The sequence below is a fragment of the Natator depressus genome, chromosome 9 (genome assembly GCF_965152275.1).
Source record: "Natator depressus isolate rNatDep1 chromosome 9, rNatDep2.hap1, whole genome shotgun sequence".
NCBI classification, from domain to species: domain Eukaryota; kingdom Metazoa; phylum Chordata; order Testudines; family Cheloniidae; genus Natator; species Natator depressus.
In genome coordinates this window covers 4,091,478-4,119,094 of record NC_134242.1, presented here as the reverse complement: position 1 = coordinate 4,119,094, position 27,617 = coordinate 4,091,478, and the positions used below count along the sequence as shown (strand labels likewise).

Sequence of the window (27,617 nt, the reverse complement as noted above, 5' to 3'; positions counted from 1 at the left end):
CCTACAGACAAAGAGAGACATGGTGAGGGGGAGCCCGGGTGAATCAGGCTGAGAGCCAGCCAGGAAAGGGGCAGAGAAAGCAGATGTGGGGCTCTTACTGCTGGCTCCCTGGGAATAGGGAGACCTGGAGAGCTTGGGCTGCCAAAGTCACCTGGGAGGGAGGCAGCTGAAAGGACAAGGGGGAAATTCCCCAGGAACTGTAGCCCAGGGTGGGTGGCAAAATTGTTTTGGTATTAAGTTGGACAATAAAACTGTCTCTTTGAGATTGTGGGAGTTGGGGAGAAGTCCTGCCTTGTTGCACCTGGCGGAGAATGTGGGCCGGTCATTGGCTCCTGGAATGGAGGGGAAATTGAAGCCTGCATTTGAGAGATACTCCATCCAGTTCGGGGGACCAGGAATTGATGGAGCTGAAGCATATGGAAGCAGGCTTTGCTGAAAGAAGCTCCATCCTCCCAAGCTGCTGCATGGGGCAATGGCAGGAGTTCCTGCTCCAGTGTCCGCAGGCAGCCGGACGATAGAAGCAGCAGGAGGTGCAGCCGGAGCTACAGACGTGACTGACCATGCTTAGGGAACAGCAGCGGTAGCTCCTGGAGATCCCACACCGGGAAAGGACCGGACCGGTGGGTGCAGGTATAAAGCAGGAAAGAGGGGCTTGAGGACCCTGAGGTGTGAAGCTGAATGCAGGGAATGTTTTGGCTGTGGGTGACTCGGGCACGTAAAAAGCATTTGCCCCTGTGTGAACTGTGCTTTAAAGACTGTGCAGCAAATGCAGAAGAAATGGAGGAGACTCTGGTACCATGGCCCCAAAAGGGGCAAGGACGGGGGGGCTGTATGATTTTGCTGTGGGGAGATGGTGCACATTAGAAGTTATTGCCCCACTAAGAGCTCAGATGGTGGGAAACAGGGATGCTGAAGATTTGGGTGCCCAGGTGGTGGTGCGATTACTGAGAGGTTTGGACCAGGACGGGTAGGAGGTGGCCTGAGTGTTTATGGGGTGCATCGGGCAGTTCTGCCCGTTGACGAGGGAACTTGGGAAGAATGACGTCCTATGGAGAGTCCTGCAGAGCGAAGGAAATACCTCCCCAGATAGAGGCACCAAGGCAGAGAAGGGTACCGGGGAGCAGAAGCTCATGGCAAAGGCCAAAGACAGTACAAAGGGGATGCAGACAGGGCCTTGGGCTGATCAGCATGCAGTGGGGCTGCAGACAGGACCTCATCAGCACACGGGGACTCCGATAAGGGCCCAGGGCAAAAGCAGGGGTCCTTTGCGGGAGGAGAGACGGAGGACTCCAGTTTTATGGGTCCCATCATGAGGACTGGGGATCGGCCACAGCAACAGACAGCTGTAGAACTGCCCGCTACAGCTGATACGGTGAGAAAAAGAGCAGCTGGCCGGCAGAGCATTGGGCCATTCAGAAGGAGAGGGTCGCCTGACCCTTGGGGCTGGTAAGCTTGAGGGAGAGGGAGACGCTGCGGGCAGAGACCTTGAAGACCTGGAGAAGGAGCTGAAGGTTTATGGTCGGTGCCCTGGGAAGGGTGTGGACAGTGAAGGCTTTGCCTAGGGGTGGGCATGGCTTTACAGGGATGGGGAGCAGGTTCAGTGCCCTTCCTCTGCATCAGCTGACCCAAATGAGCTTTCAAAGAGAGCACCTGTGCCTACAGGTGAAGAGATCTGGTGCGGGAAAACCTGGGTGAGTCAGGCTGAAAGCCAGTCAGGAAAAGGGAAGAGAGAGTGGATGTGGGGCTCTCACTCAATAGGGAGACCTGGGGAGCTAGGAGTGCCAGAGTCTCCTGGGAGGGGAGGCAGTGGGCACCTGTGAGGACTGGGGAAAATGCCCCAGGAACCATAGCCCAGAGTGGGCTGAGGAACTGTGTTGTGTTTAAGTTTAGATAATAAAATTGTCTAAAAGAGGCTGTGGGTGTTGCAATGGGTCCTTTTGTTGGATCATATTAAAGAAGTTCTGTATTAAAATCACAAATGAGTTTGATTCCCCATAGTTTAAATTCCAGGGTATTACTAATTAAGAGGTCTCTTGGGTTTTGGTACTGTTTCTCTCCCTCTATGTGTGAAACTTGCAAGCTGCTAATTGTGTTAGTACATTCTAAGACAGAATCTGTTCTCAAAGCAATTCACAGAGACTCAAAGCAATACTCTAACAACAGAAACAGCACCCAGAGACTCCCCGCCCTTTTGTTGTATTAACAATTGTGATTAAAATAGAGATAGAGGATGTATGTGGACGGATGCTTGGTGTGGATAACAACTGAATGATCAGGGAGGTGCCAGCCTAAGAATCCAGTGTCCATCGGCTGAAGAAGGCGTCAAGTGGAAATAACCAGAGGACCCCCGGAGGGCAGACTGGAATCCACCCAACAGCCTCAAGAATGGGAGAACCAAAGAACAAGATAACTTCTTGGAGCCGTCAGGAATGTGCTATCTGCTGATTGATTCAGCAACAGCATGATGAAGCAATTCCCACAGACTGGCATAGGAAGAAATTCCTATAAAAATAGACTCTTAAAAGGTGAGAACTTTGGGGTCTGATTCTGCAAACCAACTTCCAGGAGCATCAGATGAGCATCTGACAAGGCCCTGCTCCCTCCTCATGTCCAGGCCACCTGGCCAGTGGCTTGGCATGAGCAACTCTAAGGCTGGTAACTATGATGACAACCTTGCAGAACCTCTGTGTGTGTGTGTGTGTGTGTGTGTGAATAAATATGAGATTGAATGGAATGTTATAGCTATAACTAACTGCTTACTATGATAACAACCTTGCAGAACCTGTGTGTGTGTGTGTTTGTATGAATGAATGAGTGAATAAAGATGAGATTGAATGGAATGTTACAGCTGTAACTAACTGCTTACTATGATTCTTTCTGTATTCACAATAAATGTGGTATTTTGCCTTTTTCCCTTTAATAAGATCCTGCTGGTTTTTAATTTATTGGTACAACATTTTGGTGGAGAATTGCGAAAGGGGGAATATTGGTAAAAAACCTCAGTTATTGTAAATATTGGTGTGCACACCGCCAGCTCTAGTGAGCTAGGCATTTCTATTAGGTTAACCAGACCTGCTGGCCTCCGAGAAGGTAGCAGGGGACCTGCTGGCCTCCGAGAAGGTAGCAGGGAAAACAGATTAAACCAGACCTGCTGGCCTCCGAGAAGGTAGCAGGGAAAACAGATTAAACCAGACCTGCTGGCCTCCGAGAAGGTAGCAGGGGACCTGCTGGCCTCCGAGAAGGTAGCAGGGAAGATCAGGTTAACCGGACCTGCTGGCCTCCGAGAAGGTAGCGGGGAGAAATAGGTTAACCAGACCTGCTGGCCTCCGGGAAGGTAGCAGGGGACCTGCTGGCCTCCGGGAAGGTAGCAGGGGAAAAACGCATAGATTAAGCTATGATTTCAGAATCTTGGCTGTGTCACTTGCTAAGTAATACCAGCAGTGACAAAGAGATTGATATATCCATGTTAAGATGTTTAAAAGAAAACAGGGTAAGCCAGTACCAGAGGGAGGAATGGAGTCAGAAGGAACTCCAACCTCACCTTTTGTTAAAGAAATTACACCTTTTAAACAAAACCTTCAATAATTTGGGCACAGTCCTTGGACTAAACAAGCCCTAGCTGATGTCTGCACTATTTCGGACCTGGAGGATAGATTGGCTCAGTATATCCTCATATACAAGCCTTCTAGTGCTGCCAAAAGAGATGCAGCAGCAATTTGGTTGTTGTGTGAGGCATGTAAGGATTCTTCCCTCCGCTTGTCTTCATGTAAAGAGGAAAAGGCACAAACGGAAAAGGGAGCAGACAATTGGAAGGTGCTGGCTACAAATACCCAAAGCCAGCTGAAAATAGTGAAAGAGGCACTCCAGGAATACAAAAAGAGTGAAAAAGTTAACTCTGCAGAGGCTGGAGGGAGGCAGGTAAAGGGGGAGAAGGTCCTATGTATGGCACCCCCAGGCATAATTACAAAGAGAAAGAGTAAAAAAAAAAAAGTTAACTCTGCAGAGGCTGGAGGGAATTAAGCAGCTAAACTTTGTGAAAATGTTAAAAAGGAAAAAAAAGTGTTAGAGAAAGAGCATTCTTGGTTTCTTTGCAGCCATTCTGAGGGAAAAATGGGCCCTTTTCCAAAGGAATGTCTGTAAATTAGCCAGGCAAAAGAAACTGATTAAAATCATTTGACTGGACAATTTAGTCAAATTTGCTAAAAGAACATAAGGGGGTTCTATTGGAACTTAACTGCCTCAAATGTATAAAGGGAATGTAAGATGTAAAAAAACAGAGCAACGTGGAAGGGATGTTAAAGAAAAGAAAATGTGTATGTATCTATCTGTGTGTGTGTAAATATGTAAAGTTCTAAGGACCAGTTGGTTTTGTTTTTGTTTTAAATAATGCCACTAAAAATCCATTTGACTCTTTAATTCAAAGTTGCAAAACTGACAGACCTTTTTGCTAGACACAGGTAATTAGTGCTGTTTGGCTTTGGGATTTGGCATTTAACCCTTAAAAGGTAACTCAATGCTTTACAAAATTTAAAATGTTTTTAAGTTGTGGCTGCAGCAGGGCAGTCAAAATCTGGAGAATAGAAAAAAAATTGGATTATTTTTGTTTGTTTGGTTGGTTTTTGTTTGTTTGTTTGATTTTGTAACAAAATAGCAGATGAGAGCTGTAGTAAAAAAAATAAATAAATACGAAATTTAAAAAAGACAGTGGCCCTCTGAAGCAGGGGTGAGGTGCACAAAACAAAAAGAAGCAATGTTAGAAACACTGAGTCTTAAAATGGCTCTGAGTAATCAGACTGTCACTTTGATAAAGGTACATGAAAACTCTGTAAGCAAAAAAAAGAAATAGTTACACCTTATGTAAAAATTGATATGGATAATGTTATAGAAGTTAAACTATGGAAGGAATGTGCATTTGCCCCAGAACATGCGCAGGGTATATTGTAGAAGGGGCAAAAGAAATGCAAACGTACCATGCTACTTAATTAAAATGCTATTAGGGCTCCAAAGGGAGCCACAATAGGTTGGGTTTTCTTTTTCAGATTGCTGTGTGTTTTGGAAGCAGAAGTTAAAAGTAATCAAAACTCTGGTGAAAGTTGATTGTGTCCCTTTTAAGATAGAGTCTCTGAGCTGCTGATGGCTTTAAATCCAAAAGCAGGAAGTGTCTGTGAAAATGCAAATTACCTAAATGATAAAGGAAGGAAAGAACTAGCAGCACAAAGGAGCTGCAGATAAAGGACACACCTGGTCAGCAAACAAATTGTCTAAATAAAAGACATGGGATAACAAGATAATTTTAATAAATTTAATGATAATAAGTATCCCTGTAACAACATATAGTGTGTATGATTTTTGGAAAAACCCTTTAAGGTCGTATGGTAATGATGCTTCTCAGTTATTACCTGTAAATAAAACTTAAAGCTTAACACAGCAGGAAAAACATTATAAACTTGGTCTGCTGTATAAGAAGGAAAACTCAGGGATTTAATGACTAAACAGTGGGATAATTTCCCCATAACCCTTAAAAGATAAAAGCCATTGAAACCTGGCCCACCTATAGAACAAAAACAGGAAAATGTGGGGGCAATTCCTCTGTTTTGCCTGCAATCAGCAAGGGTATTTGTAAAAGAAATATTTTAAGCAATAATCTGCCACCCCAAAAGGGGTAGAAACATGTTCTTTTTGTCTTTCAGAAAAATCAGGAAAAGCTGATGCCAGCTGAAAAGTAACCCAATACCATGAATCTACTGTCACAATAGAAATTGTGTTTTGTGTTCTATGTTTTGTCTTGTGTTTTGTCTTGTTGCTAGCACTGTTGTGTGTTTAAAAAAAAAAAAAAAAAAAAAAGATACTGAAGACCTGCAGGAACTTAAAAATAAATTAAGCTCTCTGTCCCAGCTACAGGACAGCCTGATACAAAAACAAGTACATGCCAACGTAGACTTGGTCCAAATTGGTCTGGGTAACCTAAAAGGCTGATGGAATCTTTAGTAATGGCTTAATACTACCACATGGCTTATCCATTAAAAAAAAAATATTAGAAATAGGAAACTACACAGCCATAGCTCTGGGATGCACTGAAATGCAGATACTTGCACGAGCTACTTTGGAACACAAAATGTTCTGCGTCATATTGGGAAATATTAAGGGTTTGATGCATTTGTTAAAACAAAGAAAGAGATCATTGTTTGACACTTATCAACATGAATGGATGCAATATGTTTCCAGTATTGTGAAACCAGACTTGTTAATGGGAGAAATTGTTGTCAAAATTGCACACCAACAGTCCCTGGAGGCAAAGGTATTGAAGGTTAACCCACTCCCCATATTACACATGGGATCCTTCTGGCTACCCTGGACCTTGAGCCAGTGGGCTGGGGAGGGAGGGAAGCTATTGGACACTAGAGGTTGTACCGAATGGACTCCTCAAAAGTGGGTGTGCCTCACCTTGCCTGTTGCCCCAGAACCTTGTAGTAAAGATACATCACTAGGATCGTGTATGTGGCATGAATTGGAATCACAAACTCAAATTGCCTCACAGTACCTTCTCTTGAATAGGCTACATAGAAAGTGACACTGACGATTATAAATCTTAGTGTCAAAAGGGGGATTATGTTGGATCATATTAAAGAAGTTCTGTATTAAAATCACAAATGAGTTTGATTCCCCATAGTTTAAATTCCAGGGTATTACTAATTAAGAGGTCTCTTGGGTTTTGGTACTGTTTCTCTCCCTCTATGTGTGAAACTTGCAAGCTGCTAATTGTGTTAGTACATTCTAAGACAGAATCTGTTCTCAAAGCAATTCACAGAGACTCAAAGCAATACTCTAACAACAGAAACAGCACCCAGAGACTCCCCGCCCTTTTGTTGTATTAACAATTGTGATTAAAATAGAGATAGAGGATGTATGTGGACGGATGCTTGGTGTGGATAACAACTGAATGATCAGGGAGGTGCCAGCCTAAGAATCCAGTGTCCATCGGCTGAAGAAGGCGTCAAGTGGAAATAACCAGAGGACCCCCGGAGGGCAGACTGGAATCCACCCAACAGCCTCAAGAATGGGAGAACCAAAGAACAAGATAACTTCTTGGAGCCGTCAGGAATGTGCTATCTGCTGATTGATTCAGCAACAGCATGATGAAGCAATTCCCATAGACTGGCATAGGAAGAAATTCCTATAAAAATAGACTCTTAAAAGGTGAGAACTTTGGGGTCTGATTCTGCAAACCAACTTCCAGGAGCATCAGATGAGCATCTGACAAGGCCCTGCTCCCTCCTCATGTCCAGGCCACCTGGCCAGTGGCTTGGCATGAGCAACTCTAAGGCTGGTAACTATGATGACAACCTTGCAGAACCTCTGTGTGTGTGTGTGTGTGTGTGTGTGTGTGTGAATAAATATGAGATTGAATGGAATGTTATAGCTATAACTAACTGCTTACTATGATAACAACCTTGCAGAACCTGTGTGTGTGTGTGTGTGTGTTTGTATGAATGAATGAGTGAATAAAGATGAGATTGAATGGAATGTTACAGCTGTAACTAACTGCTTACTATGATTCTTTCTGTATTCACAATAAATGTGGTATTTTGCCTTTTTCCCTTTAATAAGATCCTGCTGGTTTTTAATTTATTGGTACAACACTTTAGGGGGTGGGGGGGGGGGCGGCGGCTACAACTCTGCATGTAGAAAAGCTCTTAAACTGACACCTTTGTATCCCTTCCTGCTCTTCTGGTACAGCACTGCTGTTCTGCCTTGCACCCGTTCCCTGATGTGTAACTAACGTTCCCTCTCGGCTTTGTGAATGCATGGATGTGAATTAAAAAACCTCACCCAAAACAAAGCAAACACAGTCCCCGACACGCCATCCTCTTGGGAAAAAGCACAGGGTGAACAGAGCCTATGCTCTGAATGTAAGCTGTGTCAGACCAGGACAAGGCATGAATCGTTGAGCTGAAGGCCTTCCACCAATGATGCCAGATGCAGATTCTCAGAATCCCCCCTGTAGATCTCTGTTCTCCTGGCAGTGCAGGCAGGGAGAGGATGTCTCCAAGACTTAGCTCTGCCTTTTGTATATTCCTTCCCTTGCATGTTGGGTCTTGATATGCATACTATGCAAATTTCTAAGTGTGGGGGGAAAAGAGCTGACATGTAACACCAAAAATTCATCTGAAGGCTAAATCGGTATGTTTGTAGGTGGGTTTTTTTTTTCCAGTTGAAAATAAATCAACATATAAATGATGATCTACATGTTCCAGGCAGCGTCTGAGTCATGGCATTTGCGCTGTGCTTTTTAGCCCTGCGGGGCATGTAAACGTTCCCCTTCTGAAATACCTTTTGGCCCACCCCAGTCAGATATGCCAGGTATCAATACCAGTGTAGTCTAGATGTAGACTGTGTTATAGGCAGCATGTGTATCAAGTCTGTCTATGGGTAAAACTCCCTCCTGTGCAGTGGGGACCAGCTGAAGGTCTATGTACCACTTGTGTCATATTTTGAGGAGTTAAGCTGTTTGTTGCTGTTATAACTTGGCCCTGTCCTCCTTCTGGGCAGACACCAGTCTGTTGTAAATGGGCCCAAGTCCTGGGCCCCACAGTCTCCTAATGCCCCTCTATCTGAGGAGTGACGTAGTGCTGTTTCTAGCCCTCCGTCTCTCATGTGCACTTCCAGATGCATGCCCCATGCCTGGCCCCCTCCTTGGGCAGCGGGAGCCTGCAGTCCGCCGTGACTCATAAACCTGTGCCATAGTCCTCTGGAGTTCCTAGTTCCGTAGATATGTCCCCCCCCCCCCCCCCCGTGTCCACCTGGCTGTGGGAGCTCTGGTTTCTAGTCAAACCCTTCCGGGACAATGTGTCAGGAAAGCAAAGAGATACCAGCTTAGCAAAGGAATTTCTGAGCCACACACGCTTTTACTCTTACAGCACTAGAAGATCACAGATCTTTCACCAACAACAAAATCCTGAACACACTCCCTCTGAGTCTGATCTTCCCCACCTGCGTGTCTGAGGTTTGCTCAGGCTTCCTTAGGGTATGCAGCCCTTCCTGCCTTTTCTTTCCTTAGCCTCGTTTTCTGGCTTGTGGTGGTGGTCTGGCTGCTTTGCTCGAAGCAGCAGCCACCTTTTAAGACAGTCTCTGTCCCGCTTTTTGCTCCTGTGCTTCAGCTGTGGGAATTCCTGGCTGCAGCCCCCTTGTCAACTTCTATGTAGAGTCATTCAAAGACAATGGCCTGGCCAGTAGAAAATCCATTGTTCCAGCAGAGATGAGTCATGCAGCAATGATGGCCCTTGATGGTTCTCTCATTGGTAGCCTTCTCTGAGGTGTTTAGGGTAGACTGGCCTTGTCAAGAGTAGACTGGTTTGCAATATAAACTGGATGTCTCTTAATCCAGCATAGAGGTCACAGTGAGGGTTACAGTCAAAAAGGGGTTCACAAAACAAAAGGCACATCCCCAATCTGTCACAAACACTTTGTTCTCCACACAGAGATGAATTTAACCATATGTGATGACCCAGCAGTGCCTTTCTGGGTGAGTAGTGAAGGCAGGGGGTCCAGCATCCAGTGTGATGGCTTGGGGGGTATGTCCACATTGGCGTAAGAATTCCATTTTGGTTTTGTGAATGCCATCTTGTATTTCAGCCTCTATTTTGAATGTCACCTTGAGTGCGTCTCTAAGCATTCATACTGTAGCAGGCACTGGGCACCTAGTGGACAGACTATGTCTGGGAAAAGGTGATAGAACAATCAAAGACTAGCTACATGGAATGGCTCTACCTTAGTGAAGCAATGGGTTTGATACCAGCAGGGCCATTGACTTGGAATGATTTTCTACCTAGACATTGACAGGGGGTTGGAGCCTGGAAATTCCTCAGTAGAAGCACAGGGACACAGACTGTTTTAAGAGGAATGGTTTCCTAGGCCTTGTCTACACTAGGAAAGGTTTGCCGGTATAGCTATATCGGCAAAGCTTCCTAGTGAAGACACGGTTACACTGATAAAGAGTGCATTTGCCAGCATAGCTTATACTAGTTCCCTGAATGACATAAGCTATACCAGCCAAATGATTGTTTTGCTGCTCTAACTGTGTCTTTGCTAGGGCTTTCACTGGCATAGGGATGTGATTTTTTTTTTTTCATATTCTAACTGTTGTAGCTATCCTAGTAAAACCTTTAAGTGTAGCCTGAATCAAAGGAGGCTATTCCACCACCAGAAGGAAGATGGCCAGGCCAAGAGGGCCAGAAGAGTTGCTTGCCTAAAGGAATTGGACAAAACCCAGAATTCACAGGGGTGGTGACGATGTTGAGAGGGTTTGAGTTCAGGAGCTAGTCATTTTTCATAGGGCTGTAACTGCCTTGTGATTTTTAAGAGTAAAGCGTTTGTGGTTAAGAAATTCCTTTGGTGAGGTTGTGTTTCCTTGCTTTATGGCCACGCTGTCCTTGAAGGATGTCACCAGAAAACCAGAAACCCCCCCTGCCCACAGCCAGGTGGATGCTGAGGGGGCTGGGGGCTCAGGAGGGCTGTGACACTGGTTCTGGGTTCTAGGTGGCTGGACTGCAGGGTCCTCCTGCCCAAGATAAGTGTCAGACCCAGGGTCTGCACCTATGGGTGTGCATGAGACCCTAGAGCTAGAAACAATAATTAGTCACTCCCCAGATCCAAGGGACCTAGAAGCATGTGGGATCCAATGGCTGGATCCACTTGCAATGGATTGGTAACCATCCAGAGTTGGACTGGGCCATTTATAACATCCAGTAACTAGAGATGAGCCTGAACAAAAATCCCTGGATCCGCACTCTGGAGGTGATTGAGTCTGAACCCAGATCCAAACTTGGCATTTGGTCCTTACAATTCTCTCCCTTACAAATCCCTCCACTGGCTCCCCACTTCCTGCCTCCAGTCAGTTGATGGTCCCAGCCTTCATTGCTCTCTTGTTACAGTTCCAAACCAGCACCTCCCATGCTTTCTCCCATGCTGCTTGTCTCACTCAGAGGAGCTCCCTGTAGCCCTCAAGAAAACTACCTCATTGTCCTTCACATCCCTCCTTACAATTCCGTGGCTACGGAGCCTACAAAAAACTTGACAAGGTTGACAACGCTGGTGTGCTGAGGCTACAGCCTGCCATGCTGACCAGTACTGTCATGATTTCCTTGTCCTCTCCCAACCGTCACTCTCCATTTGTTGTCTCTTGTCTTATATTTAGATTGTAAGATCTTTATGGCATGAACTGTCTTTTTGTTCTGTGTCTGCACAGCGCCAGGCACAATGAGCTCCTGATCCATGACTCGGACTCCGAGTGGTCTGGTAATACAAATGATAAATGATCATAATACAGTTCTTTTGCTAAACTTTAAGATGTAAAAAAACAGAAAAAACACTCAACATTTGGAAGTTGGGATATTTTCCTAAAGCATTTAATAGAACAGAGGACGTGAAGTACCCTGCTAAGACCTCCAGGAAACATACAATTATCGGGATGAAAATACCTTCCATAAGTGACTTAGCTCCTGAAACAGTGAGAGTAATTAACGTACTATAAAAGACAGAGCTGCAAATCCTTGCAGGATTATCGCAGCAAGGCAGTAGTGAGGCATTGTCTAAAAAGATGTCTTTGGATTGGACGGTAGCAGCTCTATGTTGTGCAGGCATTATCCAGGGTGTTCCTGTCCTGCCAGAAGTGGGCACATTTCAGGTACCATGTACAGTGCCTGATGACTCCAATGTTTCCTTCTGGCTTCATTCCCATGGCTCTAACTGGTAGGAGCTCGTCATATCTGCAACCCCTTCCAAGAGGGAGCATGCTGGTGCTGCAGCTAGACTTTGGGCTGTTTTTTAAAATCACTCACTTATAGGGTGGCCAGGTGCCCAGTTTCTGGTCGAAAAGGTGACCTGACAGTGTCTGGTCAGCTCTACTGACCAGACACCCAAAGTCTGGTTACTACAGGCGAGGGAGTTGGGGAGGCGCTGGGTCATCACCCATGCCAGCCCCTACTCAGCTGGGGCCACCTCCTACCTGCATCGGGCAGCTGTAGCTCCCAACCTTGGCAAATCAGGTGAGTCCCTCCTGACCTGAGGGGTGGGGGGTGATAGGGGAAAAGCAGTGAGCGTCTGGGCGAAGCGGAGAAGAGGAATGGACAGGATGGAGCCTTGAGGGGAAGAGGCGGGGCAGGGGAGGTTCCAGCACTCCTGCTGGAGTGTCCGGTTTTTAAATATTACCAAGTTGGCAACCCTACGAGTCAGTTAATGATGCCGAGGTGTAAGTATCACAGTTCAGGGCAATGGCGCCTGTATTTCCCCGTAGTGGTTCAGTGAGGGCACCCACTCTCAAACTCCTGGCTCCCCGGCGGTTGCTTTTCTTGGGTGGAGACTCGTGTCTCTCTCCCTTCTGATCGAGGTAGTTCCAGGTTGCACAGTTCCCTGCCTTCACTGTGTTATTGCCAGCCAAAGACAGTCTGCCTAAATAGGCCTCCTTGCTCTCTCTTCAGTTCTGAGAGTAGCGGAGTGATGGCCAACAGTTATACGTTACCATACAATGCTTCCTGGGCAAGTCTATTTTATTCCTAAGGTAAAAGCACTACAGAGGAAACATTAAAACAATAAAAGAACCTACATGCCTGCTATAGGGTTACTAGACATCCCCTCCTCCCCCACCAAAAAACTATCTCCAGCAGAGGTTCTGGCAAGTGTGCCTTCAAACCACTAAAGGGGTCTTTTTTGTGTTCACAAGTGTGTAACAGCCTCAGCTCAGAACAAGCACACAGTCGTATGGGGCCTCAGTAGGCCCTGTCCTTCCAATCCTTCCCTAAGGATTGGGGCCCTCTGTGGAGCAGGGGTCCTGTGCATTTGTTGGATCAGGAAGCCGGGCCTGAGGCTGTGTAAAACCAGGCTATTGATCCAAAAATCCTTTCTTTGTCTGTGGGTCCCTGGAGAAGCCCATTTAAACTAGTATATGGGAAAGTCCCCAGGGCGTGGCTTGAAAAGGCTGATAACCAGGGGAATTAGATTAGCATCCCCCTCCTCCTAAATTGCATACAATCTCACATGAAAATATAAAGAGTTGCATTTTTGATACAATAGACTCCAAAGGTATTAAACTCAATTCAATAAGATTTGTCCGGGATATCAGGGAGATCGGATATTTGTGCAGGATATCGTTATATCTGTCACAGAAAGTTCATGGGAGGGGGAAAGAGACTTCACTGAGAAATTTGTCTTCTGCATGCATTCTCCACTCACTTGAAGGAGTTTCTTGCTGTAGCTGTATTGTGGTTACATCTACCACAGGAGCTGGACCAGGCTCCTTGAGAACCTCAGCGAGGAATCCAGCTAGAACCTAAATAAGCCCCTATCCCCCAACAAGAACGGATTCTCATTGAGTTCAATGAGATTAGGCACCTAACTTGCTTAAAACCTTTTGAACATCCCACTAGGCACCTATCTGTATCTTTAGGAGCCTAAATGCCTTTGAAAATCTGGCCCATGGTGCATTATGGGATGGAATTTCCCTGGGGCAGGATACCACACTATGCTGTATGGCTGTGGTCTGTTTCCATATGTCTATTCTTTTTGTAATTCTGTGCTATTGCAGTGTACAGGGGAAAGGAGTCACCAGACTAACCAGAGATGTACTGAACCAAGATCCTTGTGACTTTGTATATCTGATGAGACCGGATGAATGCACAATGTAAAACTATGGAAAGGAGCTGTGGCTGAATTGCTCTAGGAAGGAGCTTAAAGTCCTCTATTGTCTTTGGTCCAAACAACAAAGCAGCTTTACTTTATTGGTTTTTTTTAATCGTGAGAGAAAAAAAATAAATGAAACATTCATTTTTGCTTCCATATGGAAAGAGTGGCTAGGCAAAAAGTTTGGATTGGGCCCTTTGGCCTCAGTGGGGTGAGGAAATCTTGACATACGAGAGGCTGGAATCTATGGTGTTGGGAGCAAGGGCTTATCTAACTGCAGAATTGCACTGGTTCAATTTAAGGTGTGATTTTAAACCGATTTAGTTAAAACTGTGCAAAAAAGGCTGGATGGGCACTCTAATTTTAGAAACAAGGTGGGTGAGGGAATATCTTTTATTGGACTAACGTCTGTTGTGAGAGAGACGAGCTTTTGATTTACACAGAGCTCTGCTTCATCTCTGTGTAAACTTATCTCTTCAAGAAGTGCAAGTTTCTGAGTAGACAGAGTTTTGGTGTGTAGAGACCTAACTGCATACTAAAGGGTGAAAACTCCCTTAAGGATTGGCCTGGCCATATATATATCAGACTTTAGACTCCCGGGCAGCAGTGGGGAAGTCTGCCACTGATGTGATAGTCCCAAGCAAGCCGGGAGGCCTATTATAGACGTCAGAGGAGCTTGTGCCTGCTCTTTCATTATATGTGCACTGACATTGTGCTTGGTATAATATGAGATTCATCCCAAGTAGTTTACAATGCTGAATGCCAGGGAGACAGAGCTAAATGCACTGAGACACCCAGGAGAAGGTTCTGTCTTAGTTCCTTCTCATTCAGGACAATGCGCAGCTGAGTGTATATTAACTGACTTGGGGGGCATTTGCAGTCTGAACAGTAGGACTGAGTACGGAGGAGGGGTGGGATGTGAAGGAAGGAAGGAGGACTGCCACGCAGGGAGGAGGGAATTCCAGGCATAGGGGGTGGCAGGGAGAAGGCCAGGGGGACAAGAGAGGGAGAAGAAGATGAAGGGGGAGAGGAGATGGGATTCCGTGCTAAGAAATGAGACTGGGTGGTGTGTAGGCCGGGACAGAGTCATAGGCGAGGATGCGTTTTACTCAGGATTTAATGCGCTCTGTCCGGCTGGGCAGAGTAAAGGGGGAATTAGGAAGGAGGAGACGGAGGCGGAGTCCAGAACTGATGAGTGAGCTCTAGGTTGATAGGCAGGGCCTCTGTTTCCAAGCACAGTCCCGTGTGAGTCCCCTTAAATCTATCTTTACCTTACTCCGCAACCAAGCCTTCCGAAAGCATGACTAACCCCTCACTGGGTTATTGGTAAAGCCCCTTCTTTACACCCCAACTTTAATTCACTCTTCCTAGGCTGTGCTAATAGCCTTGTAAATAGTGCTGTTATATGTGTAATTATCATTCTTCCAGGTTGTGTGGTATAAAGGGTGTAACCTCTCACAGCATCTCTTGGAGGCATATTACCCAAGAGAGAGGAGCCAGTGCATGATAGGCCCAATTAAGCTAAGCAAAGAAGAGAGGGTATGAACCACAGATATTCCAGCTCCTAAGGAGACTGTTTTCTCAAAGCTGGGCCATGGAGACTGCACTGCAGTCCCTAAGAGGGTCAGGATGAGGCATAGGGGGGAATACTAAAATGGACGTGGGGTAAGGAACCTGTTAAATGTACCCACCTCTGCTTATAATACACGATTCTGTGACTCTCAGCTGTTTTCTCTAGTGTATCCCTTTGGCCGCTGATCTCATAATCTGACCTGGTGATTGCCCCCAGGGTTAGCTTTGGGTGGAGTTTGTCAGAGCTTCCAAGGGACAATGGTGATCTAGTCTGGCCTCCTGCATAACACGGCCCTGAGAATGTCACCCAGTGATTCCTGCCAACAGCCCAATAACGTATGATTGAGTGTATCTTTTAGATAGACATGCAGTCTCCATCCTAGGCCTCCACAAAGAATCCGCCACATCCCTTGGTGAGCTGTGCAATGGTTAATTACCCACTGTTGAAAATGTGCACCTCATCTCCAGTTTGAATTTGTCTCGCTTCAACTCCCAGCCACTGGCTCTTAGTCTGCTAATTTAAAGAGCGCTCTGCTATTCGATGTATTCATGGTATATGCCACTGGAGACATGACAGCCTGGTGTTGCCATCTCTCCCCCTGGGGTTATAAATGTCCCTGAGGTTCCTTGCCCCTCTGACTGCCAGAGTCAGCAAATAGTTAACCTGTCTGAGCCCAAAGCCTCCGAATGGTCTGGTTAGGAGCCAGGTGAGCAAAGAGCAGATAAAGGCAGCACCTGCCTATGGGTTTGGAACAGCCCGGGGCCATAGATAGAATGTAAACACACTCTCAAAATCTTACTGTCTGACTCAGTGCCAGCGTCTTCTGGGCTCTTGTAATGGAAAATATTCTGTCTGAGGTCATTCAGTGACTAGAAAACAAGCATTTAATACCCATAATATTAGGTGCCAACTCGCTTCTTCCTTTGTGTCGATAAATAAACAAAGTGGGGTAGCATTTTGTATTGCCAAGACCTTTGTTTTAATGGGAAGGGTTTAAGTTTTTCTTCTTCCTCCTCCTTTTAAATGCATGGACTCTGCAAATTTCTGCTCCATTTGCCTCTATTTGCTCCTTTTGGCCACATGCACACACCCAGCCTTCTGAGCAAGAACAAATGTCTGTGCTTCCTTGTAAATCTGTGTTTGCTGCCCCAGGCTATGTTTGTAATTCCCTTGCTGAGCTTTGAGATGAGTAGGGGAGAGGTGCAGCTAGCTGAGATGATGGAAGCTGCCATTTCCCTCCCTTCGTCAATTAGGCTGCTTCACTTGGCTTCAGCTAATTATTAAAAATTTCCATTGGAGATGGATTTGCACTTGCATGGCAGGTCGCGGGGTGCGGAACTGAGAGACCCAAGGAGGAGAGTAAGGTGCGCTAGTCCCTACTTGTAACCCGGGGACAGAGAAACGGCATGGCTTTAGAACAGTAGTCAAAGCAATTGATCCTCTGATCAGTGCAGTTTGCTCCCTTTGGTATATTTGTTGTTGCTTTTGTCCAGTCCCAAGCATGATAATTCTAGCAGGACTAGTGGTACCTTAGAGACTAACCAATTTATTTGAGCATGAGCTTTCATGAGCTACAGCTCACTTCATTGGATGCATTCCACTTGATGCATTCCGATGAAGTGAGCTGTAGCTCACGAAAGCTCATGCTCAAATAAATTGGTTAGTCTCTAAGGTGCCACAAGTCCTCCTGTTCTTTTTGCGGATACAGACTAACACGGCTGCTACTCTGAATTCTAGCAGTAGGCCTTCCACCAGTTCTCCTGGGGAAACTCGTCCACTCTCTCCAAAACTACGGCTAAGGAAACTTCTCCGGTGAAGTGAGCTGTAGCTCACGAAAGCTCATGCTCAAATAAATTGGTTAGTCTCTAAGGTGCCATTTACAGCGCACACTTTGCTTCTCTACAAAAGAAAAAGGACACTAAACTATCTAAACTACTACATGCTACAAGAGGCCACAGCAATGGTTCCCTCAACCCACCCAGCATAAAAAACCAACCTTCCACACAAACTTCCTCGTGGCTGGACTTTACGAAAACTAGCGAATACAGACTAACACGGCTGCTACTCTCAAACTTCTCCAGTGTTCACACTGAACTTTCCTGCCTTTCAGAGTAACAGCTGTGTTAGTTTGTATTCGCAAAAAGAAAAGGAGGACTTGTGGCACCTTAGAGACTAACCAATTTATTTGAGCGTAAGCTTTCGTGAGCTACAGCTCACTTCATCGGATGCATACTGTGGAAAGTGTAGAAGATCTTATTATATACACACAAAGCATGAAACAATACCTCCTCCCACCCCACTCTCCTGCTGGTAATAGCTTATCTAAACTGACCACTCTCCTTACAATGTGTATGATAATCAAGGTGGACCATTTCCAACACAAATCCAGGTTTTCTCACCACCACCCCCCACACACACAAACTCACTCTCCTGTCTGTGGGTATTGTAGTTGTAAGAACCCACCTGTGGAAGTGAAGAAACAGATTGATTCCTGCCTTTGGTTTTCATCCAGTGACGAATCCCCCATTGTTCACAGAAGGCTGGACCCGCACGTGGCATTTAGTGAGGGGGAAGAGGTGCTTGCAAACCAGAAGATCTCTAGGAGCAGATGAGAGCATCGTCAGCCAGAGAATTCATAGCATGTGGGGGTTCTCTCCAGGTCCTTCTTCCACAGACATCAGCATAGTGCCTGAGTACCTTATGGACATGGCCTGTGTAATGAAATGCAGTAGAAAGCCCTATCAGTTGTTTTAAAGCACAGTTCCTCTGTAAATTATCACATACATTTGCAGTGCAATGAACAATAATGTGAAACCGTGGACCGAATTGGCCATTTAAAACCAAGCTCTCCCCACTTACCGGGATGGGGAAAATGAGCCTCCATCCCTCCTCTCTTAAAGATCAACATATTTTTTGTGTCATCCCATCTAGAGGCAGCTGAATCTCTGCCAGGGATTTCAGCTCACTCACAGCTTTTAGAGCTTATAATTCAGGTGAGACATGTTAATGCTGACTGTAATGTCACACCGCAATCCACAACTCATAATAAAGATGGCAATCAATGCTCATCTCAATCTCAGTCGGGCTTTTGGTGGTGGTTGTGTCTTGCCCATGGAGATTCTCCTTTAGCTCAGGGTGGTGGAGACATTTGGAGCCAGAAAGTAGTAAATTCTGTGCCACGCCTACCATTGTGGTGACAATTTGTTAGCCAGGACTCTGCCATCAGGAGCAGTTTACTCCTCCCCTGCTAGCGTGTGGACTTTAAGGCTCATGTTTTCAAAGCTGCCTACAGGATTTGGATGCCCAATTCCCATTAAAATTAACTTTAAAAGTCTCAGCCTAACTGTTTCACTTTTCCTCATGCTTTCGTTTCTGATGTGGCTGCTTATCCCATGTACATCTCTGCAGCAGAAAAGATTGCCACTGCTCCCCATCAGGGCTGAGACATGCATGCAGATCTCAAAATTTTGAGGAAACAGAGGTTTAGTTCAGCTCCATGCTCTGTACGTTACTATAATTATGAAACTGGCAGTGTGCTGTAGGTGAGGGTCCTTGGGACCCTGCTTATGAACCTAACTCGGCAGCTGACCTGGCAGGAGGAATTGGCAAATGTACATTCCTTTTGGACAGAATGAAATCTGCACGCAAATTGACACGTGACGCAGTTAATATTCCATTGTGTGAGATCTCTGAATGGACTGAAGCCTGAATGCTCCGTTAACTGCACACACGTAAAATATTCACTGAGCTTGGGTTTTGTTGCCAGGCTAGGGAGTGGGGAGAAGTGCTGTATATAGAGATAAAAATGTCAGTGTTGAAGGTACATACTGAAATCTTTTCCTTTAAAAAAATTTTTTTTTTAGAGAAAGGTCTCTAATCTTCAGGAAAAAAAGAGAGGATTAGATGCAAAAATTACTGAGTTTCAAATTTCCAATATAATTGTCCGAAGTCTGAAAGCACCTCTCCTATTTGTGCCAAGATCCTTACTATATTTTGCAGTGTGTACACTCTACAAAGAAAACCCTGGATCAGTCTGGTTTTTTGTTTGTTAACATAGTAGTAAATGCAGAAACCACAATAACATCCCCAAAGGGGCTGTACTCCTAAGTAAAGGGCTAGGTTTCCTAAACACAGGAAACTCTGAAGCATTGCGGTGGCAGAGCAGGTAGGTACTAGCTTTTCTTTCCTGAAAGCCCAGATTTTAATTTATAGACAAATAAAAAGATCTTCTCCTGTTCTGGGCTGGTTTCAGAGGTTTAGAACAATAAGCCTTCCAGTTTCATTACCTACATATTGTATAGCTAGCGAACACTTAGAAGGGATTTGGTTAAAAAAGGGTTGGCTGAATTGCTGGCCGCCATTTGAATTAAGAGCCACGAATGAAACCATAAACTCACATTTCAGAACGGTCAGGCCTGGTGAACTTCTCATTGTATTTCCCACCATTGTATTTACCACTGCTCACAAAAAGAAAAGGAGTACTTGTGGCACCTTAGAGACTGCTCACAGTCACTCTCCAGCCAGGGGATTGTAATGTTGTCCTGGGAACACATGAGATTACCTGGGCACATTTATTGTTCCTGTGCCATGGTACCTACAAACCAAGGACCTGATTGTGTGAGGTCCTGACTGCCCTCAGCTTCCACTGGCGTACTTGTAAGGGGACCATAGCAAAATTGGGCCTGCAAACCCACTACTCACCAACATCTGTTTCCTTTTATATGTACATAACATGCTGGCTCACCCCTTAAGGGCTGCAGGGTTTGGGGCTAGTCAACTCTGATTACCACTGAGGCACACCTGGACTGGACCTGGTAATTCCCTTTGAAGGGCAGCAGGTGGCTGCAGTGAAGGGGGAAGCAAGAAAGACCCTGATACCTGGGGGCTGGGCACATGAGGCTCTAGCTCTGTAGGGGCCTGGTCTGCCAAAGCAGGCAAGGCCCAGGCGGGGGAAGGCCTGGGAGCAGGGTGAATTGGAGAGTGTTGGGATTGAGCAGACTCCAGCCGAAGGACCTGGGATGAGAATTTTCCCTAGTGAGATTACAGGCCTGGGACTGACCCAACCAGAGAGTAAAACCAATGGACAGTGTCTAGGGACTTAAGATTTAATCTTGGAGCTTTATTTATGTGAATAAACTCGGACCCCGAAGAAGGGCTGGGGAATGGGGAAGAAAACCGTGTGTGGAGTTTGTCACAGAAGCCTGTTGAGGGAGAAATCATTAGCAGGGCACGGCAGAGGCACTGCTGGCCATGAGAGGGTGCATGGGAGGCTACAAGTACATAATATTGTATCCCTAGAAGCCCTGATTCAGCAAAGCATTTAAGCACATTATTAACTTTAAGTACGTGCTTTGACCTCAGGAAAGTGCTTAAGTGCTTTGACATTTAAAAATAGATCTATAATTAACAATAGGCCTGATTCTCCACTGGACTGCACTAGTTTTATGCTGGTGGAACTCCAGTGACTTCAGCTTGGATGTAGGATTTGGTTTTAGGATGTTTTAGTTTTGCAAAACAAGGAATTTCATATCCTGGAATTGGAGGGAGTTTGTGTAACTGCTTCTGTTTTGGGCCCATAGTTTTTAAGGGAAGTCCTTTTTTAACTCTACTGATCAAGTGACCTATTTGCCCAAGATGAGGTCTATAACTACCAGCACTCATGTTCTGAAAGCTAATCACCAACCCTATCCAGTGGTTTATAGCACTGGGGTGCCCTTACACTATAAATAGAGACAATATGGGAAAAGAAAATGGGGAGACAACTTTTAACTGCACTGAAATGTAGTGAAGTTGGAGAGCTTTTTGGAGGAATGCAGCCGAAAACCCTGAGTTTCTCGTTTGAAAGATGGGACTGTCCATCCCAGATGTGTTAGACCTTTTTCTGCTAGAGTGAAGAGCCCACTGTTAAGTATTTATTCCCCATGTAGATACCTATAGACTGTGATCAAATCAACCCTTTTCCAAAAAAGCTACCTGTCCAGGATGATTGATAACCTTTCCGTTACGAGTTGCCCGATGTAATACACCTTTCTCTGTCTGAATTGCTCATTCTCCAGGAGGGAGGGAGAAGGCCTGAGGATCTACTGGGATAATCTGAAAGAGCCATCTGCCCTGTCCCGTTGGAACCCATGGGCCACAGATATCCCTTATGCAACTTTCACAGAACATCCAGTGAAGAATAGCACTGAAAGGTTCAGTGCCATCTGCCAGGTATGGAGCATGGCTTCTCCGGATAGCAGGAGAAATACATACTTGTGGAATGCCTGGAAGGTGAAAGGCATGTTTGTTTGGGGCCTAAATTTCTTAACTGTACCCTTTTTAATTCTCCTTGCATTCAGTAATTCAAGTGATAGCAATACACTGAGAGAACTTCTTTATGAACCAATGTGATCATATGAGAGAGACGAAAGCTTGTGCATTTCCCTCGGGAACAAAAATATACAGCCCTGCTATAGAAATGCTATATGAGTAGCAGATGTGTTTCACAGATTAGACTTACTGATTGTGTAATATAAAGGCAGCCCTTTTCGTATGACAGTATATGTACATATTTAACATATGCATAGAATAAAAAAGGGATATAAGACATGTTAAGTCTGAACGGAGCTAGGATCTACTCTGAGTAAAGGGGGCAAAGGTCGATCTTATAGTTGAAGCATTGGGCTGGGACTTAGAACATCCGGGTTCAGTTCCTGGTTCTGACAGAGATTCCATGTGACTTTAAGCAGGTCACATGGGACCAGATTTTCAGAAGAACTCAGGGGCATTTTTTCACGTTCAAAAAGTGCTTAGCCCCTTAGCAACTCCCGCGGCTTGGGATTTTGGAAAGAGGAGAGGGGAGCTGTCCATTATTCTCAGCTAGAGCTGCGGGGGACTGCAGCATCTGTGAAGAGAAAACCACTCACCCCAGTGGGTTCTGGAGCAGGTGCCCCCCCCAGCACGGTCCCCACTGGTGCTGGGCAGAGCTGTATTTAGCAGCACGCCGGGATCAGTGCTGCTGGCTCGCTGCTCCATGCTGATAGCGGGGAGGGATTTCTGCCCACTGCCAGGAGGCGCCAGGGGCTCATCCGGAGATTGGTGCTGCTGATGGATCACTCAGCGCTGCGGGGAGCCCGTGGCGGTGTAGGAGTGCGGTGTAGTCCCCAGTGGGCGGAGCAAAGGCGCTCAGGGCGAGTGCGGCAGCTCCTGTCACAGGATGCATGGGACTCTCTGCGGGCAGGAGAAACTGCCCCAGTTTGCGTTACCTCATTCAGGAGTGACAGTACCGGAAGGGCATTCCGACACATCTTGTTTTGGGACTCGAGCACTGGGTTGGGGCGGACGGGTTTGGATGCTAGGTGTTGGTTCAGCTCATGATGGGGATAGGGCACAGTTGTCGATTTTGGATCCAGGTTCAGTTGCTGACTCGCCCCCATGTACACAAACGCTGCGGGAGACTAGGGGGAAGACAGGGTTCAGATCTAGGGGTTGGGGTCAGGCTGATCTCTGCAGCAGCTGGAAGTTGCTGTCTGTGTGAGAATCATAGAATCATAGAATATCAGGGTTGGAAGGGACCCCAGAAGGTCATCTAGTCCAACCCCCTGCTCGAAGCAGGACCAATTCCCAGTTAAATCATCCCAGCCAGGGCTTTGTCAAGCCTGACCTTAAAAACCTCTAAGGAAGGAGATTCTACCACCTCCCTAGGTAACGCATTCCAGTGTTTCACCACCCTCTTAGTGAAAAAGTTTTTCCTAATATCCAATCTAAACCTCCCCCATTGCAACTTGAGACCATTACTCCTCGTTCTGTCATCTGCTACCATTGAGAACAGTCTAGAGCCATCCTCTTTGGAACCCCCTTTCAGGTAGTTGAAAGCAGCTATCAAATCCCCCCTCATTCTTCTCTTCTGCAGACTAAACAATCCCAGCTCCCTCAGCCTCTCTTCATAAGTCATGTGCTCTAGACCCCTAATCATTTTTGTTGCCCTTCGCTGGACTCTCTCCAATTTATCCACATCCTTCTTGTAGTGTGGGGCCCAAAACTGGACACAGTACTCCAGATGAGGCCTCACCAGTGTCGAATAGAGGGGAACGATCACATCCCTCGATCTGCTCGCTATGCCCCTACTTATACATCCCAAAATGCCATTGGCCTTCTTGGCAACAAGGGCACACTGTTGACTCATATCCAGCTTCTCGTCCACTGTCACCCCTAGGTCCTTTTCCGCAGAACTGCTGCCTAGCCATTCGGTCCCTAGTCTGTAGCGGTGCATTGGATTCTTCCATCCTAAGTGCAGGACCCTGCACTTATCCTTATTGAACCTCATCAGATTTCTTTTGGCCCAATCCTCCAATTTGTCTAGGTCCTTCTGTATCCTATCCCTCCCCTCCAGCGTATCTACCACTCCTCCCAGTTTAGTATCATCTGCAAATTTGCTGAGAGTGCAATCCACACCATCCTCCAGATCATTTATGAAGATATTGAACAAAACCGGCCCCAGGACCGACCCCTGGGGCACTCCACTTGACACCGGCTGCCAACTAGACATGGAGCCATTGATCACTACCCGTTGAGCCCGACAATCTAGCCAGCTTTCTACCCACCTTATAGTGCATTCATCTAGCCCATACTTCCTTAACTTGCTGACAAGAATACTGTGGGAGACCGTGTCAAAAGCTTTGCTAAAGTCAAGAAACAATACATCCACTGCTTTCCCTTCATCCACAGAACCAGTAATCTCATCATAAAAGGCGATTAGATTAGTCAGGCATGACCTTCCCTTGGTGAATCCATGCTGACTGTTCCTGATCACTTTCCTCTCATGTAAGTGCTTCAGGATTGATTCTTTGAGGACCTGCTCCATGATTTTTCCAGGGACTGAGGTGAGGCTGACTGGCCTGTAGTTCCCAGGATCCTCCTTCTTCCCTTTTTTAAAGATTGGCACTACATTAGCCTTTTTCCAGTCATCCGGGACTTCCCCCGTTCGCCACGAGTTTTCAAAGATAATGGCCAAGGGCTCTGCAATCACAGCTGCCAATTCCTTCAGCACTCTCGGATGTAACTCGTCCGGCCCCATGGACTTGTGCACGTCCAGCTTTTCTAAATAGTCCCTAACCACCTCTATCTCCACAGAGGGCTGGCCATCTCTTCCCCATTCTGTGATGCCCAGCGCAGCAGTCAAAGGATTCAGGGAGGGGGCCATCTGAGTCCAGTTGCTCCCAGAGAGGTGTCCATTTAAGAAAATCCACCGCTACAATTGTCACTAACTGGGAGTCTGAACAGAGTGAGCAATGGGCTTGGGGCCTGACCTCCCCTCCCCTCCAGGTCAGCGATGAAGCACAGGGGTGGCCGTGCATTGTTCTGACACATCCCCAGTTCTGTACACATCCCACACTGTGGAGAAACAGCACATCAGTCTCCAGCACTGTCGGCCCAGAATGTCTCACCAGCCCTGCGTTTGCTTAAAAAGAGAAATGGGCCTGAAACATAAGCCCAGATCAGAACCTGGGTAGGGATCCGAGCTCGTTGCTCGAAGCTGTTGCTGTGGGTCTAATCTGAGCACTGAATCCAAACGCTTTTCAAACTTTGGGATCTGGAGCCCAAGTCTGGGGATGTTTGGATCCTGGGTTTTGGTTCTGCCCATTCTAGAAAGACAAGCTCCCAACCTGGGGTTCTAGGCCTAGGTCCACTTAGAAATCTTTTCCCCCTTCTTTTTTAATATTTTAATATTTTTAATAGTAGCTTCCCCCCACTTTACTATTTACCCTCTTCATTCCTAAATCATAGTCTCTCCAAACCGAGACAATGCTGTGCCTCACTCGGGTCACTGGCGTTCTTGTTGCTCTGGCTATGAGACAAGGGAGCCTTCTCTCTCTTTCTGTTATACCACAGATATTTCACTTGGAGGATTCTCAGCTCACTTTTACACAAATATACTTTCTTCACAAGCTCTTTCCTGAGAGCTCTGACTGTGATTAATGAGCCCATATTCCCGGTGTTCAGTTCCATTCACATTGGACAAACTTTCTCCCTCTTCCTTGTTCTCCATTGTCACCACTTTCTCACCTATTTTGGCTTCCTGTGTCAGTTTTCCACCCAGCCTGTCTGTCTGTCTCTTGTTTTTTATGCACCTTGCTTGGCTTCTTCACATTCTCTGGATGGCTTTAAGGGCTGGAGGTCACTTCCTGATCTCTCTGGTCCTTGATCCTCTACAAAAAGTCCCTGTCTTGCACGCACAGGAAGTGGATCCCTAGAGCTTAGAGAGACAAGGTGGGTGGGGGAGGTATTATCTGTTATTGGACCAACTTCTATTGGCGAGAGAGACAAGCTTCCAAGCTTACACAGAGCTCTTCTGCAGGTCTGGGCAGCCCAGAGACCCAGACATTGGTATTAAAATCTTTAACCCTTGGGCCTCTGCCATTTTTCCACTGGGGTGGACAGAGGAATGTTCTTTGGGGGTGGGGGAGGGAGAGGGGTGGCTGAGGGACAAGAGGAGATGCCTGTATATATGCATCCATAGCAAACTGAGGAGGATTCACTTACACGGATTATTTGCTGCAGACAGTTGAGCGCTCAGTGCACGGACGAGACAGGTTGCTTTCCTTTCAGCAACTGAAGCTTAGAGAAAGGAAGCCAAACACAACATGCAGCTCATTCCGTAGAACTTCACATAATTCTCACTCTTGTCATCTCCTTCTTCCTTCCATAGATGTCCGAGTTCACTGCTCAGTTGGTCCGGGCCATTCAGACCGCCCAGAGCAAGAACCCGGCGCCAGGCAAAACCAGCAGAGTTGTGGTCCTGAATCAACCCCTCCTGATCGACACCTACACGGGTTTTATGTCTTTCATCGTGAACCGAAACAAACTTGGTTATTCCCTTGCCCGTGGGAGTGTTGGCTTTTGAAGCTCTCCATGGTGGGGAGTGCTTTTTATTTGTTAATGTCACTGTCCTTTAAATTCTGCATATAGCCCCATTTCTTTTAGAGGTTAAAAAGATGCAAAGGTTAAGTGATGCATAGGTCTTGTACTGGCCCTCTGCCCAGGGGCAAATTTCTCTCCCTTTGCAAAGTTTTTCCTGGGCCTTTCAGCCCTTACTGTGTATGAATATGGATGCATTATAAACTCTTTACGGTGTGTGCAATAGAAATGAATCAAAACCAGGACTCCACACCTGAACCCTGCCAAACTTTGGGAGAAGTTCAGATCTGAAGTTGAATCTTTGCAGCTGTTGCCCATCTCTTGTGTAAAAACTCCACCCCAAACTAAGCTGTCGAGCCCAGCCTGCCCATTGCTAATGTCAATGCAGTGCCTGCACTGCTTAAAACTAGGGCTGTGTCTGCACTGGCTCTTTCAGTGATAATGCTTTAGTCATTCAGGGGTGTGAAAAAACACCCCCCTGAGCGACAAAAGTTTTAGCACTGAAAAGCACCAGTATAGACAAGGCTTTATCGCCGGGAGCGTGACTGCACCGTCCCCGTCACAGAGCTGCTGCAGCCGCGCTGCATTGTGAGCCGTGTAGACATACCCTAAGTGCCCTTGGAAATCTGCAGTGCAGGACCTACAGCTACCCATTGCCTCTTCAATGACCATGTGGCTTTGAAGTCTGTTTCCCATCTCGGGGTTCTAGGAACTTTGCAGCACAGTAAGTAGGTGCTTGCTTCAAACGTCAGGACTAACATTCACACTACAGAGAAATAGTTTGTTAACTGATCTCTGGAGATGGCCCGGAATTGATACGAGCCTTTAGCTATCTGCACTCTCTCACATGCCGGATATATTATTTTGTGCTTGCATCTATATCTGCCAATCCGTGCCCGGAAATGACATCCTACGTTATCCTCAGTGCTGCCCCTTAAGATCTCTCTTGTTTTTTTAAAGAGCCGCCGTGTTTGAAATTCTGTTTGGATCACTTGGAGAATCTCTGGAGTAACCCAGTGACACATCTGGAAAGGAATTTTCTCTGTTTCTCTGGTCACATGACACCTGGTCCAAAGCCCTTCAGAGTCATTGGAAAGACTCTCATTGCTCTGAACTCTTTTCAGATCAGACCCATGGCAAAAGACAACAGTGAAATAAATATATTGAAACAAATCTTAAAGGATAAAAAAAATGTTTACTCATAAACTTTTCATATTCTGCATAAGATGTTAGAATGGGGGAAAATCCAACAAAACCAGACACATTATTTTTTGGACTCTTCAAAATATTTTTGGCTAAATAGATAAGTGGCTAGTAAAATTGGGTCTCAGAGTTTGTTTGTTTTTAAGGATCAGAATCACAGTATATTGTCATTTGAGATTTTAATAAAATAATCTCCTCAGTGGTTGTGTTTCTTTTAGGTTCCAGGTGGCAGATAAGTGAATGGACAATGTTATTTTTCTTTTTGGGGGTA

The 27,617-nt window shown here is 46.1% G+C and overlaps 1 protein-coding gene across 3 annotated transcripts in view; it reads left to right on the top strand.

Moving 5' to 3' along the window:
- The window catches only part of TPRG1 (tumor protein p63 regulated 1), a 109,773-nt gene extending 82,375 nt beyond the window's left edge, over positions 1–27,398 (top strand). For all 3 annotated transcript variants that reach the window (XM_074962864.1, XM_074962863.1, XM_074962865.1), the window contains 2 exons: positions 21,304–21,457; positions 25,935–27,398. In XM_074962864.1, coding sequence (XP_074818965.1) covers positions 21,304–21,457; positions 25,935–26,129 — 349 coding nt within the window. In that variant the 3' untranslated portion in view covers positions 26,130–27,398. The remainder of the gene's footprint in view (positions 1–21,303; positions 21,458–25,934) is intronic.
- The last annotated feature ends 219 nt before the right edge of the window (positions 27,399–27,617 follow it).